The 21,758-nt window shown below is 38.6% G+C and overlaps 1 protein-coding gene across 10 annotated transcripts in view; it reads right to left on the bottom strand.

The window, feature by feature from the left end:
- Nachralpha6 (nicotinic acetylcholine receptor alpha6) overlaps positions 1-21,758 on the bottom strand; it is a 390,412-nt gene that overhangs the window by 78,179 nt on the left and 290,475 nt on the right. For 8 of the 10 annotated variants that reach the window (XM_076420937.1, XM_076420941.1, XM_076420942.1 and 5 more), the window contains one exon: positions 9,081-9,167. The exons of the other annotated variants lie outside the window; for them this stretch is intronic. In XM_076420937.1, the coding sequence (XP_076277052.1) occupies positions 9,081-9,167 (87 nt within the window). The remainder of the gene's footprint in view (positions 1-9,080; positions 9,168-21,758) is intronic. 10 annotated transcript variants of the gene reach the window in all.

Here is a 21,758-nt window from a genome sequence, read left to right on the forward strand (position 1 = left end):
GCGATAAAAGCAAGAGTTTCGAAATGAAAAAATACTTGATACTCCAAACTTAAGTTTTTTGTGTAGATTCCTTTTTAATTGTCACATAAGAAGATCCTGTGCATTGTCCAAAAATTGTTGCACCCATTTTAAGCATTATACATTGTAGAACTTTGTGCTCAACGCACTTGCACTCCTCATTTCCATTTCACAGAGAGTGGAACGCTACAAAACTGAATTTCAATCTCAAGGGGATTGCATTGTAACATGTAGTTTAATAGTTGAACAAGGGTTCGAACTTTTTCAGTCGAGAAATTGAGACGAGGATACAAGCGATTCACAGTAACAATAATTGATACATGAACTTTCGTTTCGAAATAATTTGTTCTTCCCTGGAACCATCGCATCGTTGAAAGTACGAGCACCGTGGACTCGGGGCCAGTGGTGAAACAATGTTTCAAGGATCGCCTGTAAAACGGTTCCGCGATTAAATCCGTGTATCAAATATGACACTCGGACCGTTTGGCTGATCATATAATTTCTGAAAACACGTTTTCACCATTACCGCCGTGCATAAGACCATCGATGGACCGCACGTGTTTGTGTAAATTCCAATTTTCATAAAGCGTATCAGAGGAACCAAGATCAAACAAAATATTTCATTCACTAATTGAAGGGGTCACTGAAAAAGTTAAAACAAACGTGACTTTCGGTCTCATTAGCCCGATTGTTTCGCTTTTACGCCCATGAAATTGGCGCGAAGACATAGAATCTGTTCATACATTAGCCAACTAACCGACAGTAATTCCTTCGTTGTTAATTTCCACTAATTAGGTGTATCCTCAGTATTGATACGCGAATGACAAATTAATTCGTATTTCGCGGATAGTTAATGATAAAATTTAAGTGCCATTAATGTCGCAATTTTGCTTCGGAAGTTCTTTGGTCGGTCGCCAGGAAGTATCATGCAACGAGAGCAAAAATCACGTTTTCATTTATGCGAGCCGGTTGATTCCCCGACACCGGGACTGCTCTTGAAAAAGAGCAATTGGAATAGTAATCACGGGACAGAGATTGAAAGTCGAAGTGAAAAATGATGGTACGTAGCTGGAGTTCATCTGCCGTTGTTATATCATCTCGGAGAGACACGAAGCCAGGCAATTATCGCTCCCGCGGAGATAGCAAAACGAAGATTTGTTGAGGAACAATCAGCCGCGTATGAAAACAACGAAACAAACGGAAAGAACCGGTGGGGTGGTGGGGGGATGAAAAGGAATTGTATTCTCGTTGCGACAACGACGAGGGGGCTCCCTCGTCTCGGAAGGATTTCTTCCAATTGTTCCCAGAGTTTACCAACGTATTTATTTACAGGACAAACGGAAATGATCAACATCAACCGTGAAATATTCTACGCGACCCCAAACGGCACGATCTTTAGAAACCCGCATTAAATGAAACCTCTATAATTTGCCGGATTATAGAGTTCGAGCAATTATAAGGCTGCGAGAGCTGACATTAACAGGTGAAGCATAGATTCTCGCGAACTGTCTATCGCCTTTGTACCGAGGAATGAATGACATACAAATTGCAAATTGTGTCTCGTGGTAATTGATTGCAGGAATGCTTCGATACATGTGTGTGAAAGATTTCGGTCGCGAATTTTGCACCTAGATCGAGGCATTACTGTGGATAGAATGATGCACTCGTTTTTCTGTAATTGTTTTTTATATTTGACACTTTGTGTACAGTTTTCTGAATACATCATGATCGTATGTGAAGAAATATGACAGCACCATCAATACTTCAAATACTTGAGTTGTTTTCAGCAGAAATAATGGCAAATAAATTGGTTAAACTTTGCCTCAGGAAACCAGAAATTTTTGACTTTCTTTTATAATATAATCGTGTAGATTGTGGCGAGAAAATGCCGAAAATCCAAGTTTTAATCTTAGGACTCCACTGGTTCAACGTGATAAAGTTTTCGAGCTCCTACGAAACGTTGTTCGAAGCGAGACGAATTCGGATAACAAAGCGAACGATGGTTTTTGCACGAATCGTCATTGAAGGCGCTCGAATGAAAAGGATCAGATACTGGGCGAAAGTGTCAGTCGTGGTTCGTGGCAAGTGGCGCCGGCTTTTTCAATATAATTGAAGCTCTTCAGGCACGGGCGAGGAAGCAGTTCGTGCTTTTTGAATTCGCACACGAACACAAAGGCCAGGATAATTAAAGTACTTGTCTCCGAGCGGAAACGGCGAGATTCTCCAAGAAATAGATGGCGCGGCGTAATAGCCGTCACTAAAAAGAATACTAATTGAAAAGAGGTTTATGAAAACCAGTAGAGAATATTCACTACGATGTTCCATCCGGATATACTGATCTTTCGATTTCAAGTGTGCGGATTCTCTGGCGAAATTATTGTAGATCACATTTTTATCTTGTGCAGAATGTTCTTTTTTTTTAAATCAGATGTATCATAGAAAATTGTTTGATTATAGTCGTTTACTTTGGTGTTTAAAATGTTTTATTTAGCGTAACAGAGTAGAAACGTTTTCATGCAGAAGTAGGCCATTTTTGTATATTTTATAAGCTCGTGTCAATTTGAACTTTTCATTATTATATATTGATTTGTTGTTGATAGTAGTATTTCAATAAAGAACACGCTGAATTAATGATTTGTACCACGATCAACGTATGATTTTATATTAATTGCGAAATGTAACGAAGACTTGCTAAAAGCATTTTCCGCTTCGCCATGTTATTGTAATCGAAACTCTCATGTGCAGATGACCAAGTTAAATAAAGCATGATATTGCGTAGGATTCTAATAAAAAAATAATTATAACATTCAGTGAGAACGGGGCAGATTTGCTTAATGAAAGAAAAATATGTAGTTTTTTATAGGAAGCTTGACCACAATATCGAAATATGCATGAGAAAATATTTCATTTCGCATTGAAGGTCCGAAAAGTAAAATTTAAACCACTCCGCATGAATATTATATTATCTATGGAAGAAGTATCACTAATTCTGAAATGCAATAATAGATTGATCCCTTACTTTTAGTATTCAGCAGAGTAGTTTTCAACTATGCTTTGATCGATCTTCTTATTAGCAGAATTTGTTCAATTCAAGAGTTACGTTTCTGCCGTCTCAGAAATTTCTGAATTTTTGATCTGTCTGACGATCGAAGGCATTAGAGGCAGGTCTGTTACATCGTTTGAGAGGTTCCATCGCGAGACAGGAGAAGAGTAAATACATTTAAGGTCACTTTGCCGGTACACGTCCTCGAGCTAAGTACGATAATTAAGTGAACGTATCTCGCGACGCGTCACTTTGTACACCTTTCGAACTTCTCTAGAAAGCTGCATGGTCCGACGTTGCCAATTAAAGGGCACTTTGTAACGGCGAAGATGATTTTCTGCGGAATTATGCCAACTTGATCGGACGCAATGCGAAACGTCGAAATGAAATGAAGCAGCAAGGCGAGCTGCTTTTGAGAGAATTTCGCTGCTTCAGTTGCAGCCATGTATTCTTTTATTTCATGGATCTATGTTTCGCCATTACGAATGTATGAATTGGCCCATATGGGGGACCGTAATTATCATTGTAGGTATACATTCACGGAACTAGGTTACACGAATAGTCATTGCATAAACTAATGCTTTAATGTAATTCCGACTTAATGCGTACTAACTGATTATGATTTTCATGTATTGCAGTATCATTTTAACGGGAACTATTGTATAATCACAGAAATATGTTACCACGAACGGGATTTATAAATAATGATTACAGGTCGTTGTGCAATGTTACTTACTTCATTGGTAATGTTGCAATTTCAAGTATTAAAAGTGTTTTGACACAGTTTTGCCGAAATAAAAAGCTTACAGAATTTTTCAAAATTTTCGTACATTGTAGGTGCGTTAGCAAAAGTTGTTCAAATATTTCACTTCGTTCTTTTGCGTTAGAATCGACACACTTCCTGGCATGAGTTATTCCAGTAACGGTACTAAAAAATGCACTAAATGGCTAAATGCACTACTGTGTGAAACGTTGGAAAAATATAACAATGAAATCCCATCAACCGCCTGAATTTGACACTGTGCGTTGAAATCTTCAACAGCAGCGCCGCACAAAATTAATTTGGTTTTTTCTACCCAAAATTACGATCGTTGTAAATTTGCGATATTGGAAAACGAGACAAATTGGCGTAGGAAAAATTTGTTATAAAAAATCAGCAAATATTGGAAATATCTTATGAACTGTTGGCTAAGTGTAATTGAAAAGAATTAGATGCATTTATGATGTGCATCTTTGCATTTATGAGAATAACGACATAGTCCAGACATAGATGATTGTCGATATCCAACATTACACTTTTCATCTTCGGATTTGCTGATCGCGTTGCTTCAATCGTGAAGGAACTTTTAGTGAAGAGCAAAATTGAATCAATGAACCATTTTTTCGGAAATTCATTATTTATCAGTTCATTAAAACAGGATCACAAAACATTCAAGGGGTACATGATTTTACATAAATGTACCAAACCTGTATATATGTAAAAACATGTGTCCCTTGATTTTTTCGCAGTCCTGTTTTAAGAAACACGTAAATAACGATTTTCTGAACAAATGTTTCGATTGGTTCAAGACTGCTCTTCACTGTATGTCAGAGGAACGATGCATAGTGTACTTTCCGAAGACAAATAACCGAGGTCCCGTTTTTCCTAGGTTCTGGCGGCGTGTCTTGATTCCGTTTAATTAATTTCTCGTTCGTTTGGCGTTCCAATACCGGCGAGTGCCATCCGTTACGAAGGAAGCGACGTTGGTTTCTTTGGGACTGAGGCGTGAAAGTTAAGGGGTAACCAGAGGGTGACGGGAACGCGAAATATTGACCGGGTCGCGAACGGGTGCAAGGGAACGCATCACCGAAACAAAGACGTCGGTTGTCAACGAATTCATAACGATGGGTACGACCGAACCGTTTTAATTTACTTCGATCGACGATAAAACCGACGTCGAGGTGAACGGAGGCGAGACAAGCTGGGAAAGAATACGGAAAAACGGTCCGCGCGAATTGACAACTGTCCGACATCTTGAAATTCGACTTCGTGTCTCTGTTTCTCAATGTGTTACCGCGTTATGCTTGCAGATCATAGTTATACAGTCAATACACAATTTCTGAATTCTGAAATCATTCGCGATGTCGGCATTCTTCTTAAAATACACTGGAAAATTGCCGATCGTTGAACTCCTGTAGCTTCGTGTAACAAAAATCTTAAGAAAAAAGAAACTGGAAGAAATTATTTCAATCACGTAAATTTTCCCCTTTGAAATGAGCAGAATATTTTATGATTTCTTACACGGAGTTACAGGAGTTGAAGGATCAACGATTTCTCGGTTGTAAATACTGTGTGAGAGTAATTGCTCATCTAAAATTTGCATCAGTCTAGTGCCAATAGTTTCTGAAATATTCAACAAACTGTTTCATCATCACCTAGCTCGCTTCACAGATATGTATATTTGGCGTTAAGAACTACAAGATCACTTTGAAAAGCGATCGTACCTACTTATCGAGTTAAAATTTATAGAAATTGCTGTGGTATGTTCAAGATGCCCTCGCAAAATTTCGTGTAATCATTTTTGCATAATAATGGATAGAGAACACTCTGGGAATATGATCGTCCTGAGGTTCCAGCAGATTGAGTAGGCAGGTCTAGGAAGGGGATAGACGAGCGATCAAACTTTGTTGGGATATCCTTTTGCATTTAAACCACCCTATAAGTGAACCATGGCCACAGCTTTTAAGTAAGGTTCCATGTATTTGCATGTTAATTGGGACCTAGTTCCTTTGCTTGACTTGTTAGAAGCGCCGTGCACGCCGACGTTCATTTGCAATGAAATAGAAAAAATGATTTAGAATAAGGAATTGTCTTTATTCCATGTATATATATCTTTCAAAAATTTAATTAAAAAAGTATTAATCTTCATAATTCTATAATTTGTCTCCAGAGGAACAGAATATCCAAATGTCTCGATCAAAACATACATATAAAATAGAATTTTTTTATTAACGTGATTTTGGGCATTTTTCGACGTTATTACGAAAGACGTATCTTTAACTTTGTGATTTGCAATCTGGTATACTGTGAGCTTACGGCGCGGCGACTTGGGCTTAAGAATCGAAATTCGGTCACTGGATACATTAACGTGTGCAATTTGGTATCGTGAGACATTGGGTTTTATTCCTGCAATAACGTATGCCGTTAACAGGAGATGACTTCCATTAAATTTTGAGGCAACGTATACCAGTTTATGGGTAGGTACATTGTATAACACCATGCCACTCGGAGAATAGATATCGTTCTGATTTTTCTAACCTTGTCGAGTTGTTACCTCGACTTGCCTCGATATCAGTTGTGCCAACATAACATTAAGAATGTATAGCATTGATTAAAACAGATATAGATGATGTAGATCTACAGAAATTTTGGTGTCCGGCCAAAACCGTCCTAATCTACTTGCTGGCAAAGTGACACAGAGTTTAATGAATTGTGGAATAGTGATTTTCTATAAAAGATTTTCTGCACTACTTCTGCATTCATTTATCTATTCATTTTTCCATTACTTTTAAATCAATTATTCGCACTGTATTCTTAAGTTTATTTACCAAAGAAATTTCACAACAGTGTTTAAATGATTGGAAATTTTGTATAAAAATGTTCGCGTTGCTTTTAGACAATTTTTTTAATGTACTTGACCGTTAACAATAGGTTTACGTTTTCCTTTGCATTTCCATGTCGATTTAATTTTGAGCTTGTGGAGATTAGTGTGCAAATGTTTCGCGAATGTGAGGAATAAGAGATAATTCTCTCGTACAGACAATACGAGCTCGGCACGACAGAAACGAAACTGATCGAGGCTGTTGCTACTTCAGATTTGTATACTCGGTAGGAAAACGAGCGATAAAGCCCGACCAGGTGTTCGAGCGTGCTCGGGTTACTGGATTTCCGATGGCGCAAGGTGACACCGGCCTGTCTCGTTTCAGGCACGAACTTATTCAATTAAATCCTGGCAAGTTGGCACCGAACTTTTCGAACTACGGCCGAAGGAAAGTCGTTCGAAACTACAGAAAGGGAATTCCTGCTGACACTGTTTGTTTGTTTGTGTCTCGCGGAAAGTAGCAATGTGTGAACTCGAACATTGTTACCAAGAATTTTCACCCGTTAAGAATCCCTACTGAGCCCAAGAGAAATCGTACAGTGAGTTAAGAAACATCAAGAAAGGGCTAACAAGTTCTCCTGCAGTTTTGCACCACATTCTTGTCAATTACCTATGCTCCATACTATACTTCTGTATACTTCATACGAATCTTCACAAGTTCCTCTGTATTTTACACTGCACACAAACATTTACAATTTTATTCTTACATTACACTTTGAATTTATTAAAAAAAAAAAATAGATTATTATCATGATCGTTAACAGTATCGATTATATCAATTTTATTAATTTATATACGCAGACCTTTTTAAAACACATATTTAATTTTTGCAAATAAATGAATCAATCTATAAGATGTCTTGAATCACAAAAATGCTAATTTTCCTTGCAGAAATATCTGAATTTCCTAATTAATTTGTCCAATGTATACATTGTTCGCGAGACCAACGTTTCAAACGTATACACAATTAATCAAACGTTACTCTCAGCATCAAATTGATCACTTACACGGAATCAATGAAACCCAACGTAATTAAAGAGACAGTTTCGCAAGCTCTCGAGTTTCAGAGCAATGTCAAGACAACGAGTGCAACATTCCATTAAAATTACCACATTCCTTCGAAGCGAGTCGTTACGCTTCATCGATCAATGTCGCGCGCAAGACAGAGGGGATCGAAAGAAAAGGAGCTCCTGTTCGTCAAAGAAAATCCACCATTCGATCAGAATAATCCAACAGCAAACACCGACATCGCACGCAAACGGTTCAAGCCAAAAAAAAAAATAATCGAAAGAGCGACAAAGAAGGGAGAATCGAAGGGGCTGCTGCAATCAGACAATTAAAAATCAAGTACGCTAAGGTCTGGATTAAAAAGCTAAAGCTTTTAGCAATCATTTTAACAAGTTAAAAATGATACAACAGTATTTTCAAATTCTTTAAATGTTTTTTCTGTTTTGCATTTGATTAATTGGACCAGACTTCACAAACACGCAGTGCTGATACCAAGAAAGAAACTACACTTTTATTCATAAAACAGACAGTAGAATAAAAATAAAAAATAGAGCTGCCTCCTTATTGCTGCAAACCCTTCAACTGCGAAAATCGAGTTAGTGAGGCTGTGCTCTAATCGAGGGTCGGACAGCGACAAAATCGTTATTGTCCGTCTAAACAACCAGCATAGCACATGTTAATTACAGTATGCGTCACTGAAGCATCAAGGAGCTTGATGTCCCTAATTTCTATTCAGAATCGCCACTTGTTAGTAACACAAGTTGTTACGGAATGTTGCTCCAATTTTCTCAATATTTCTGTCGCCAGCACCAAACATAGTAAAACAGCTGCAACCAATGAATCTGTTCAGTCATCGTCAGACTGCGGATCTTTATGCAAAATAAAAATTTTCAAGAAATACACACATATATTGAGTCACATCAATTCAAATTGATTCAAATTACAGCTACCCATTGTTACCACAGACGCATAAAATCTGCAGTCTAGTCGTGATTGACAGTTTGCAACAAATTAGTTGTGATTCGATCAGCTTGTCGCAATCAACAGGCACAATCTGGGACCCCCAACATTTCTAAAAGTGCTTGAAGCATTTAGCATCGCACAGCAACAAGGACCAACAAGAAGCTCCTCATCCTCAGTTGGGGTATAGCTTCCATCGAAATAGGCGGTATTGGATTCGGTCGCTGCTCGACATTCAATTAGGCGATGGCCTAACTGACCGATCGGACTTGTTGACGCGGAGGGGCAAAAAAGAGAAGAAGTCGAAGAAGGAGAAAGGGGGTCAGGAGTATAACGGAGAGAAGCGTTACCAACCACGACAGCAGAGACTCACACTGACACACGTTTAAACTTGCAGAAACTCAATGTACCTAACAGGGGTATAGCGTCGGAGACCTGGGGCAGGGTCTCGGCGACGAGGTTCAGGAACACCGTCAGCGATAACAAGATGGTCACTCCTGAAACAGTCGTAGCCCAGCTTGCTCAATGATCCGTTCAATGATCGCGTTCGGAGCAAGTAAGCCGACGATCGTGCTCACCCATTGGCACGAGCGTCGTTCCTCGACTCTTCCTTTGCTGATCGTCCATAGACGGCTGACAATCCGGGGATCAAGACCGTAGGCGAATCCCCGGTTTTAAAACAGCCGCCCGATAAGGTGAAGAATGGGAATCGAGGAGGTTTTTCTGGGGATCGAGTAGGGTCTGATACTTCAGAGAGAGTGAGAGTGAGTGAGACAGAGATAGATAGAAAGATAGAGGGAGAGAAAGACAGAGAGAAAGAGGGGATGAGATCTTAAAATGTCCCGCCGCTACGGGAATATTCTTTAACGTTGAACACGAGATCGTTATAACTTTACGGCATCGTTGGTACTCGACATGACTCGATTCGAGGCACGAACGCGCTGCTTTATGGCCAATTCGAATTGTTTCTTAAGGATCGTGATTGTGATTGGATGATGAAGGCGCGACAGACTTTTTGGTTCAGTTATAATAGCTGGAGCGTTCGCTCGTTTGTAAAATAAGCATGCAATGTTTCCGTACAATTTCCGATTTGTTTGTTGTCGACTCTGTGATTCAGTACGCATGGTCACTTACTTGAGACTCGCTGCTGACCAAGAGATCTTTCTGACTCCTGACACTGATCTTTTGGATTGTTGTGGAGAAGGTAGCGAGATTCGCGTTGAGTTTCCAACGAACGGCGAGAAGCCTTTTCAATAAATTACTTTGACGATCGGAAGAGCTTCGATGACTTTGAGACACCACAACCTGAACGTCGAAGACTAAAGCGAACATGACACACCGAATGATGGCTAAATCACTGTCATTTCGTAAACTCTAGAGCCTGGTTATTACGAAGAATCATGAAATTATTTGTAAACCTTTGTGAAGGTATTGTGGATTTTATTAGATCGATTGGAAACTAAAACAATTTATTAAGACTGACATTACACGCTTATATTAGATAATAAATAACAACTTCTGCTGGCTACTGCAAGCACCGCTCTAGCATCGTCGGCATTTCGCCTCTTTCTTCTTGGAACATGTTAATCCATTCTGCTTCTATTAACTCTCGGATTCGCGGTTCTTCGCGCATCTTCACGTGTGTTCCAAACAGCAATTTACATGGAGTAATGTTAATACTTCAATAAGGCACCGCATTTAAATATTTCTATGCTACTTCGAGATTTTTAACCATTCACTCGTTGGTGTATTCCTTCTTCTTTACAGCAGCTTTTAAACTCGCTGCCAAACTCCATTCGGTTTTCACCAAAATTGCAAATTGTTTCTTCAATCGACCAATCACGTCAGCTGAATCTGTACTCCTTGTAGCGTACAACCAACGCTTCAAGCTCGTGACTTGAGTACTTTTCTTCGGCCGGTGTGGTCTTACCACTCGCAAAGTATAACGGATGTATAACAAGATCGCACCATAACCCATACTAGACGCATCAGTATGCAACTCAGTCTCAACACCCATACGATACAACTTCAAAACTGGTTTGCTACTCAAAATTAGCTTCAACTTTTCGAATGCTATCTATTCTTGCGATACAAACACAATTGACATCTCTTTTGACGTCTCTTTACAAATTCGATAACGGTCTCGCGATAATTGAATATCGGTGCAGAGATTTTCGAAAATATCTTGTCAAGCCCAGGAAACTCTAAACTGTTATGTTGTTAATTCTTATGGGTTTAGACAGTCCCACAGAATTCATTTCAGAACACCATAGCTTCATTATTTTCCTTCTAAAATGGGGAAACCCATGTCGTATGCACCAACGAATAGAGTTCCTAACAACGATCGTTGATATCGTTAGTATACAACAACTGTAAAATGCATGAATGTGATAAAAGAAAGTTGTCCGTTTAAAAACTTTGTCCCTAGAGAGTGTCAACGAGGTTTCGTTCTTACGAACGAATTTTCCAGTACAGAACTTCAACGATCATACGATTCCTCTGTTAAAAAAATAGAGTTGAGAGCACTACTAAATATGCCAAACTCGCTGTTTGATTGTTAAAAAATTTAGCTATACCATTTCATAATTGCCATAAGTAATAAACGTTCATCAATTTGAGAAGACACACACAGTAAAGTACCTTCTCATTCCCATTATATTTATTGTTTCAATCGACAAATTAGGGAAACGACGGAGCAATTGACGAAATTAAGCATCCGTGGTAACAATTTGTTGCGCGCAAATGTCGCGGAAATTTTCGTACGGAGAGAGAACGACTAATTACGTTTTTTCCACACTTTTTCCGGCGTCCTAGATTGAATTATGAATAATATAGACAGCATGGAAGGAGTCTGTGCAACAAGGCGAGCTCGTCGCCGCCGACTTCGGCATCGTAGCATTTTTATTCAGGCGAAATTATCGTTACGACCGTGTTATTCTTCAACATTGTCGTTTCTTTTCGAATCTTAATGCGCGCAAAAAGAAACCGATAGAATTCAGCTAGCCTTGGAAGAACACCGTTCATGTTGGACAATTTATTTCCCTTTTCGTTGGTATCCTCGTTGGTATCCTAGTTGGAACCATGCGATATTTATAGAGAATACGTTTTTCGTATAATCATTAACAATGGAAGCGACAATCGATACACTGCGGTAAAATAGGATTTCGAAAGTGATTGAATCGATACCGGGTCACAGTTAATTCTAGTCGTTTCTATAAAGGGAATTATATCTGTTTCTGCGCAGTTGTCGTTGTACACCATGTGGTACAGTTGTTTCCAAAAATTCCAGCCGTAGCAATTGATCAATTGTAACTTCGTTTCTAAATTAGTACCTGGGTTCGTCTTATACGATATACAGTAAAGATTCGATCTAAGAAAAACTCTCGGGTCCGTGCTGTTTCTTTTTTTATTTTAATAAGAAAAGTGCCCCAAATGAGTTGGTTAAAGACCCATAAAAAAATGAAAAATGAAGGAGTTTTGTAATTGTCTTTCTTAGATCGAGCAGTTCCCATTTTCTTAGATCAAATATTTACTGTAGTGGGTAAGCTTACAGAAAATATTAGGAACCATTTTTAAAACTGATAGTATTTTGTGTTCGTAAAGGAACAAGAAAATGAGGAAAGAGCTATCAATTAATTTGCACATAATCTACATGTTGTGACTGTTTCAAATTGCGTCGTAAGTAATTAATTTCTGCAAGCGCACCGTTCGAAAATTCCCGTGGCACGTCAAGTTTGATAAACGTTGGTTCCTTCGAATTCATGTTTAGTCGAAATAAATAAAAGAGCTAGCGGAAGCATTCCCCGTTTTATGTAAACGAGGATCCCGAGTGTCGTAGAATTAATGACGCATTTGCATCGGAAGCGGTTTTAGGCGGTCCGTAAAAAATTCGAGAAAAATCGTCTACACGAGAATGCACTGCGTTGTTATCCCGTTCGACGACAGCCTACTATTTTCATTCGGGTTCCCGTATTTATACAGTGAAATTTGTTAATATCGGACTTTTATCAACAGCGGCGATGTGTTTCCCTCTGTCAGGTCGACACACAGTGGATCCAAAAAGTAATTCAAGAAGTTCTCGTTCTCGAGAAATTGTCAATATTTAAACTGTGTTAATTTCGTTAAAAACAAAAATAATTAACAATTACATTTCTTTAAAAACAATAATAATTAATAATAAATTAATGGCTTTAAAATGAGTCGAGATTTATTGTTGTACTATTTTTTTTTTAACTGAATTATCAAAGTTGGAATGTCGACAAGTTCTTTGGAATATATTCTAATACCTTCTGGATCCACTTTGAAGCCGTCATGTCGACGTGCTACCATTTTTCCGGTAGACCGTATTCACAATATAAATGCAGATGGTGGGGTCTTTTACGAAGGGTGGGGGTTGAGTCGAGATTTCGAGATATCGAATTTTTTTTTTAATTTTACGTCGCTTTTGTGAACTCCTTCCGGAATTATTTCGCGACGGGACCTACAGTTTTTATAAGGTGGGTTCCGAACCACCATGGGCACCACAGGAGATATCGAATTCGACGAGATAAAAGCCAGAAGAGTGAATTCGAGCGGCGAGGGGGGAACTGGGGAGAAATGAAGGGGAAAAAATGTAAAAAATAGAACCGGAAACGACGCGACAATTAAATTGCGGGGAAAGGGTACCGCTGAACAAAGAATTGTTGTGATGAGAATATCGGGAACTGGAGGAAACCGACTAATTGAAGGAAATGGTAAAACTAAGCAAAAAGTACGAGAATTGACAGTAGTACTGGCATCTATTAAAATAGTTTTTAGAATGCCTTCATTTTCTCGCCTGCTGGAATAATATACAGCGAAACCTGTTCGGTGGAATCAACCTGCACATTTTTGTAGACTTTGAAATTGTTAATAGAGATTATTACAGAAAAAAAATATATACTGTTCAATGAAATACATTATTATTTTTTTTCGGAAGACCTCGATGTTACTTCAATTAAATAAGAAAATGTGAACATTATGTAGAAAATATACATATATAACCTAAATACCCGATATAACCGAAAATATATAAACACTTTTACACCATTCTTGAACTAGTTGTTAGAATTTATTTCATAACTATAGAACAAAATTAATCTATTATTTCTTTAGAAGGAAGGATCGATTGGACCCTCTACCCTCAATTGTTCATAGTACCGTTGCTCTTCTGCATTTGCCCTCAGCGTTCCTCATTTGCGACGTTTCTTTCGAAGTATATAAACGTGCCTCTAGTATCGTCTTAATAAACTTATAGTTTTACCCATGAAGAGTGTGTAATATTTATTTACATTGCAGTATTATTACATCTCTAAAAAAGATATTTAAAAGATAAAGAAATGAAAAATTGTATAACGTAAAGCCGAAAATAGTATTTAGATCGTTGATTTGCATCGTTTCACTCTGAATCTGTACGATGAATCGCCACGCGGAACATGGAGATGGCAACGCGGCATCAATAAAGAAAAAGTTACTGTTCAGTTTCAGAATTGCCATCAATACGATCTATTGACCTCGCACAAAAATTGTTTCTCTACAGCAGGAGTTTCAGTCGCGATACGTGGCATCGAGAGTTTCCGCATAAAGGACTGTCAGTCTATCGACAAACTTTTTCGCCGGGATTAGCAAACTACACTGTTGGCCGGAAGTACAGAGCCAGGATTCATGTTTAATGAAAGAGTACAATATTACAACGGGGTACTATGTAGCCGGCGGAATAGAGAGACCAAACTCTGCGGATTAACCAATATTGAGACAACAGAAAAACCATTTGCTATTGGAACGAAATCTGGATATAAATAAATAAACCGTGAACGTTTACCGTAGTCGTCCAATACATAACTATCTAAAATTCGATATTTAAAAGAGATTAATCAAGCACACTGCGATTTTATTGTTTACAAAACTATATTTGTATGTCTATAGTAATTTGCTGCGCAAACTGTCTACATATTTCCTGTCTAAATAACATTTTTGTCGTAACTGCATAAACATCTGCAATCTAGCACTCACACAGAATTTAAACACAGAATTGAAATTCTCATTAATAATCGGATGAACGGGATATAAATCTTGATGAAGGTGATATATATATTTTGCTTTCTCGTTATCAGAAAAATCCTGGCCCAACCTCCCAGCCAACACTATAGCGTCCAGTGGACACGACTACCAAATTTAGTGACGGTGTCTAGCGTGTTTGTCACGGAAGTGATTTAGTATCGCACAGGAGCACGCGAAAAGCGTTAGTCTATCCCTGATTGATTTTCCCATTTGTCCGCGAACACTGGGTTCGACTGCTACGGTTAAGTACCACCTGGTCGTATTACCTAATCAACCTTAATTTTATACAATATTATCCAACTCCTGTTTCCCTGCACTTGTACATTTCATATCAGCTGCGATTCGTCGACAAAGAGCAAATAAAAAACAGTGCTGTACTTTTCAAAAATAGATAACGTTTTAATATTTTTTTTTATTGAAAGCTTAATTGAAACTCCCCATAGGGTTCCATTAAAAATCTATCCCATATTGAGAGACAAAATTTCGACGCATTTTTGACGACACGAATGAACTTTATTTCCTGATGAACAAAGGCAATCTACGTATGTTCACACATACACACATCACGCTGCGTCGAAAGTCCTCCAGTCATTTTTCTTTCCGCACTCCATTTTCAAGATCCGGATACGACATCCGCAGCGACATCACGTTTTATATACTTCATAGACACTGCAGCGCTAAAACGTACGGAATGAATAATGAACCGAATTATTCATTCTACTTTCGGAGTGCCTGTACTCGACTTTCGAAAAGGAGCCGCCTGCATCTCGTTAATAAATTTTTAACTGTATCAAGCTGCGTGGAAGTTTCAGCTGTAAAAGCGAGCAATTTCGCGACATTGTCGCTGAAATCGTTAGAAGTTGAAGTCCTATGAATTTTCGCGCGAAGAAATACGAATATTGGCGCGGAAGAGAATGTGTATACGCGTCACGGTGAAACGAGCGCAAAAAGTTCGTCGAGTTTTGGGAACGTTCTCTCCCTTAGGTCGAGGAAAAATGAAAAAAAGGGAGCTGTTACGGCGACTTCGAGATAAGAGAATTCTCTATTGACACCCACGGAACTGTCGAAAGTTTCGTCACGAAAATGACAAACGCGAAAGATCACCGAGCGTGAAGGAAAATATTTTGCTCTTAAATTTGATAACGCTGATACCGTGGCTTTGTGCGGGGAAAAAATGTTGCTCGAATAGCGTTCTTCGGGCGTAAAAGTTGCCGGGAACTTTTACGGTGTTATCTGTTGACTTGCTGCTTTCTTTTCCATATTTTCAGAAATATTTCTGGCCATTTGGAAATTAAGTTCAACGTGTTAGAACATCACACATTTGTGGTAATTTAATTTTTAATCTACGGATTGGACTCTTTAAAAATAATTGAAATATAATGCACGTGTCAGTGGTGAAACTATCCGAACGTCGCCGCAAATTTCGAAAACCACAGGGAGCCAGTGGCAACCCTATTTGAAACTATTTCCTGATATAATTTAACCAACCACTGTATTCCATTACAATTCAGCCAATGCCGCTAAATAAATGCCTGTCAATAGCTTCGCCGGGCTAGTTCCGATCATTTTAAATTCTTGTGACTTCAATTGATGGAACCTAACCTCTCTGATCGGCGTAGCCAATATTCGGCCTGCCGGTTATTGTTCATCATCTCTTTCCGATGTTTCCATTGGCAGACATTAAACACAAAGATCTAATTTTTGGTAATGATCCACAAAATATTGTAAGATTATTAGCAGTATTATTTTGTGCTGTTATTGCATTATTATTTCTTACTATCATTTTAGCGCGTAAAAGAGACAGTAATACTAATATTAATGTTTCGTGGTTTAATCGACGATAATAAATATTAATAGCATAATCCACACGAGAAGCGTTAATTTGAGGAACGAGGCTCGAACGAACTGCGAAGATGAAGCGAAAACGGACAATTCGCGGAGTGAAACGTGACCCGTGAATCAAGTCGAAGCCATCAACCGGGGAGTACTGATTCGGCTTAATCACGACAACCTTCTTATTAATTCAATGAAGTCAGTTACCATCGAAAATCAACCGGAATCTGTTCTTATAGAAATTCGAAGTGACACTCGTGCTCAAATAGCTTTCGCTGCCACGGTATGTATATAATAACATTCAATAACACGGAGAAAGAGATTGATCAGCAAAAGGAACTCTATATCTACGTGTAAGTGACTCTCTTACAAAAATGATGGGTGTCCGATAGAAACGCTTTTTAGATGTCGATGGAGTACAATTCAGAAATGATAGAGAGCTGATCCCTTTCAACACTAGCCTTCGGGCGCGAATGTCCCAGGCTTTCAACACCATAGCCCTGAGGCGAGTACGTATCACAGAACCAGGTAAAGTCGAATTGAAATGATCGAACTGTATCGAAAAGTAGTAACTAAGAAAGGAACATTGCTGTGAACGCATATCGTACTGTTAATACGCTCCCCTCTGGTTCAGATTCTGTTTTATCATAAATTTGGGAAAGATAAAAATCGCCCAGTGGTTTCGAGGTTAGAAATTGATGGTTTCAGTAAATATTTTTCATTCGTAGAAACGTGTGACACTAGTCGAGAAGAGCCCGGTATAGATCTCTGTGCTCGAAGCAGGAGAGTAATTATAAAAGCGTGTGCCAGACACTTGAGCACATGATTAACACGTAGTTTACGCGGAACTTCTACTAATCGCCTATTAGTTAATCAAAAAGTTCGAACTAAGCGTGCTTAATGGAGCGTGTACTGTAGGTTGTCGTTTGACACGACATGCATTTCCGGTTTTGCGTTGAAATATGCACGCGCCTGCGGCCGAAATGCTGTTTTGAATAATCGTTTGAAGTCGACGGCACGGACTAGTTTGTATTTATTTACCTATGCGAAACGCTCATTCGAGTTTAAGCTCGAACCGTTATGATAGTTGCTTTTCGAAATATTCATTTCGAATTAGCATTAGTTTTATTCGAATGGAAAGACTCCCTGCTCGTAACCGAACAATAGAAGTATTATTATGGACTATTGTGGACTATATGTAATGAAAATTTATTATGGACTATTTTATGATAGCCTATCCAATGATGAACCGTTAATCAATTTTGCGTTTCTATTGCGAACGAGACGAGGCTCGCAATGCTTAAAGGACGAAGCGATTGTAAACGATATATTCGTTAAAAAGAGCAGCACGCGATCGTTCCCCTTAATCTTCTAATTAAGACGCCTGTAATTATACTCGTTCCTCGATTTACGTGGCACTTTTTATACGTGGTTAGCTTTTTACGAGGTAGATGATACTGTTTTTTACTCGGTTTCATCTCCTGTGGTCAGAAAATATAATACTTGCTGAAGAGTTTTCAGAAATTATTGTATGATATGTAGTAATAATATGAGGATAATAATTTACAACCAATTGAGGGGGAGAGGTTGAGCGTTTTAGAATAGATCTTAATATTTGTTAACAATATTTCAAAGCAAATATTTCAGCAAAAGGTTCTTTTTTTGTATTTCACTTACAACAGACAGAATTCACGTAACCAATCTATTTGTTGACGTTTTAAGTAAATTTTTTACCGACGAATTTTCTCCTGACTCTTTTAGAAAACTTGGTTTATGTAACAGAGTGACAGGGACTTTTAATAGACAGCTCAAATTGAATTTTAAAAAATTTTATAAAATGGTCGATGGAAGGATAAATATGTGGTACACCTCCATGACAACATCCGACCCTATGTCTCGCAAATGAGTCGTGGAAGATCTGCGGAAATTGAATGAACTGTGTCTTTAAGAGTCTTTACCTCGCCCAGCTTATTCGCCAGAGCTCTTTCCAACTAACTACTACCTTTTAAAGCACCTAAACAAGTTCTTGCGGGAGAAGATTTTTAATAACTAAGGAAACGCCTTTACCTGAGGCTAAAAGCGTTTTCGAATCTTCTGTTTACTCCAGGTTTTGAGATTTCAATGTCTTTATAAATGCACCTGCTTTTATGGGCGAAAATCTTAAAATGTTGATAAAATACACTCTAAATCAATGTATAAAGAGTGATCTATAGAAAGTTCAAATTAAATGGAATGAGAGGATTAACCCTTTACACTCGGAGCTATTTTAACTCGAAAACTGAACAATTTCTTCTGACCTAGTAGATTTTCATTATATATGATTTTTTTAATTTTATGTGTATTAAACTGATGCAATTTACTCATATAATACTCAAATGTTCAGTAATTTATTTGATATAAAATAATTTACTAACGTAACAATTATTTTATGTTACTGATATAGCAATATTTAGTGATGCCTCAGAGTCGCCACTCGAGTGCTAAGGGTTAATTGTCTCGTGGACAATAGATTTTTCTAAGATGGTTGCTAGAAAAATAAAGAGAAGGATATATTAATTCTTTTCTATTCAGATAGTTCCAATCGAACTGAATTATTTTTACTTTGACCAATTCCAGTTATTTTGAATGGTTAAAGAATTATGATGAAGGGACGTTCTCAAGGGAAATTTCCCGAATGCATCGAAAGGTAACTGAAACGAACAAATTCTTCGATCAAGAACTATTTTATCAAATATTAAAAAGGCACGGTTCGTCTTCAAAACATTCACGTATATACTATTATATTTCAAACGTTTTTGTGTGAAAAATGACTGGTGCAAATTTTATGTTAAGTATTACCAAATACATAGAATCAAAATTAAATTGGAATCATCCATTCAAAAATGTTGATAAATAAATGATTTTGAACATTTAGTAAAATAAATCACATCGTTCTATTTGTGAAAGTAGCGATCTTGGAGAAATCTCTTGTACCTACACTAAATAATCAATCTCCATGTCCCATTTAACCCTGGAACGACACCCTCGGGTTGCCGGCGACACCATGAAATTTTAATCTTGCTCCCGGACGAGAACTTATTTACCATGCATTTTGAAATAACTCAAAAAGTTTAATTTTCATTCTTTCAGTAGATGCTGCAACGTCTGGGTTTATTGTCACGATAAAAATTGAATTTTTCAGACATTTATTAATCTATTTCTCATATTTTTGCCGATAAAGCAGCAAACCATATTCTCATACAATTTCTAAAATCCATAGAATGGAACACAGAAGGCCGATAATTCCGGTTGTTTCTATATGTTTCACCGTTCAAAAATGTGAAAGAAAATGCGCATTATAGGATGAGCGAATACTTTCGCACGATCCTAACAATTTCCGAATAGATACGTAGAAAGTAACCGGCAAACAGAAGTGCGTTTTCGAACAGAGACATCCTTGGCAGTCTGTCGGAACGTAGGAAATTCGTTCCGAGCTCGTGCTGAACGAACGGGGCGTAAAACCGATCGCGTCACGAGACATTAAGTCGAAATATTCGAAGCATCGTTCCGTCAGTGTCTGTCTTCGTTTCCTCGGTCTCTATTACTCGGGATCGAACACAGGCGGGCTGCTAGCAATCGTCTGTCAGCTAGAATCCGAATCAACGGCGCGTACGCCGCAGGAACGTGTTCGTTGTTGCGAAGGAACACGGGAGAACAACCGGGAGAACGGATGGAAATCTCTAAACGTCGAAGATCAATTGACAGTATGAAAACGAGCGTAACGGAAGCTGGTCACGTTCGCGGGATTGATCGCCCTCCGGCAGATTGGCCCGAGAGTAGTTTTCCATGCGAAATGTCGCGTTTCTGCATTACCGAGACATCTATGCGACCATTAAAATCGATTCGGCGGACGTTATTTGCGGTCCCCGAACGACTGTTGCCGCTGCGAATCGCTGCCCGGGCTGTCCACCGATGCTACCGATTGATCACGGAGTTTAGGGAAACGCTGTGCATACATTCGAATTACACGGGAAATATGAAAATAGACCGCCATCCCATACCGAGGATCGGTCCTTACGATCAGAACGATGCGGGTGTGTCCAGGCTCGACGACGGCGGCTGTTATCTTGACTCAAGTATAAGTCACATTATTGTTAGAAAAAAAACTCCGTATACGTATCGCGGTTCCAAAAACACACGAGTAACCAAACATGTTGACAACCCATATTATAAAATATGTAATCTGGATTAAAATCCAGATTAGATCTCATCTATCGCGAAGCTAATTAGTTTCGCAAAGTTCCCATCGACTTCCCTTCAAACAAGGGTCGAGATGTCGGTTCGACTCAGCAAAAAATCGTTCAAGTGCAAAGGGTTAATCCCCCAAGTGAGGATCCTCGCGTTGCTAAGGCTCCCCGTTTGGCAACGAAGTGTTTCAAGAACGAAACTCTAAACTTCGAGAATTCACCGGGAATCCTGGAGATCCCCCGGAGTTTCGGAATTGCTCGATCTCTTGAAAGTACTCTCCATGGGTTTGTTACAATCTAAATATAATCCTCTCGGCGTACCTAACTCGAACCTGTGCATAGCGTGGCAGGTGTAACCGAGAACCCTCGGAAGAGGGTACTCGGGGACTTGTAAAGGTATTCCGATTGGGATTTGCCCCGTGACAATGAAGGACGACAACGCGTCGCCACGGTATCGATATACTGGCCTTGAAGTTTCGTTCTGCCTTATTCCCCCGATATCTTTCCAGGGGCGAGAAGATTGAATCGCGCGCCGCGCCGCGCCGCGGTCCAAACAGTGAATTATGAAACTCGATTATCGAGACTTTTGTTACTGCATCGAATATCGTTCTCCATAATTCTTCGATCAAAAGCGCTGTTTTGCTTGACACTTTGTATTTCTTTTTGGAAATTGGAGGATATATCTCTTTTATGATCCTCACAATTTTCTTCTTGAAACTGTTATTTTAAAGAAACTTTTATCAATATTTGATTAAAATTGTTGATTAAAATTTGTAGTTAGAATGAAATTTCTATAAAAATTCTCGCAAAATTGGCTATATTTCAATTATGATGATATAAAATATCATAAAAAGATACACAGCTGAACGTAAAAGTTTTTCTCTCGATGCATATAAGAATAAAAGACAACATAGTAACAAATTATAACGTTCGCGAACAGAGGGCACCCCT

This window comes from Lasioglossum baleicum, chromosome 3 (assembly GCF_051020765.1).
Source record: "Lasioglossum baleicum chromosome 3, iyLasBale1, whole genome shotgun sequence".
In the NCBI taxonomy this organism is placed as follows: domain Eukaryota; kingdom Metazoa; phylum Arthropoda; class Insecta; order Hymenoptera; family Halictidae; genus Lasioglossum; species Lasioglossum baleicum.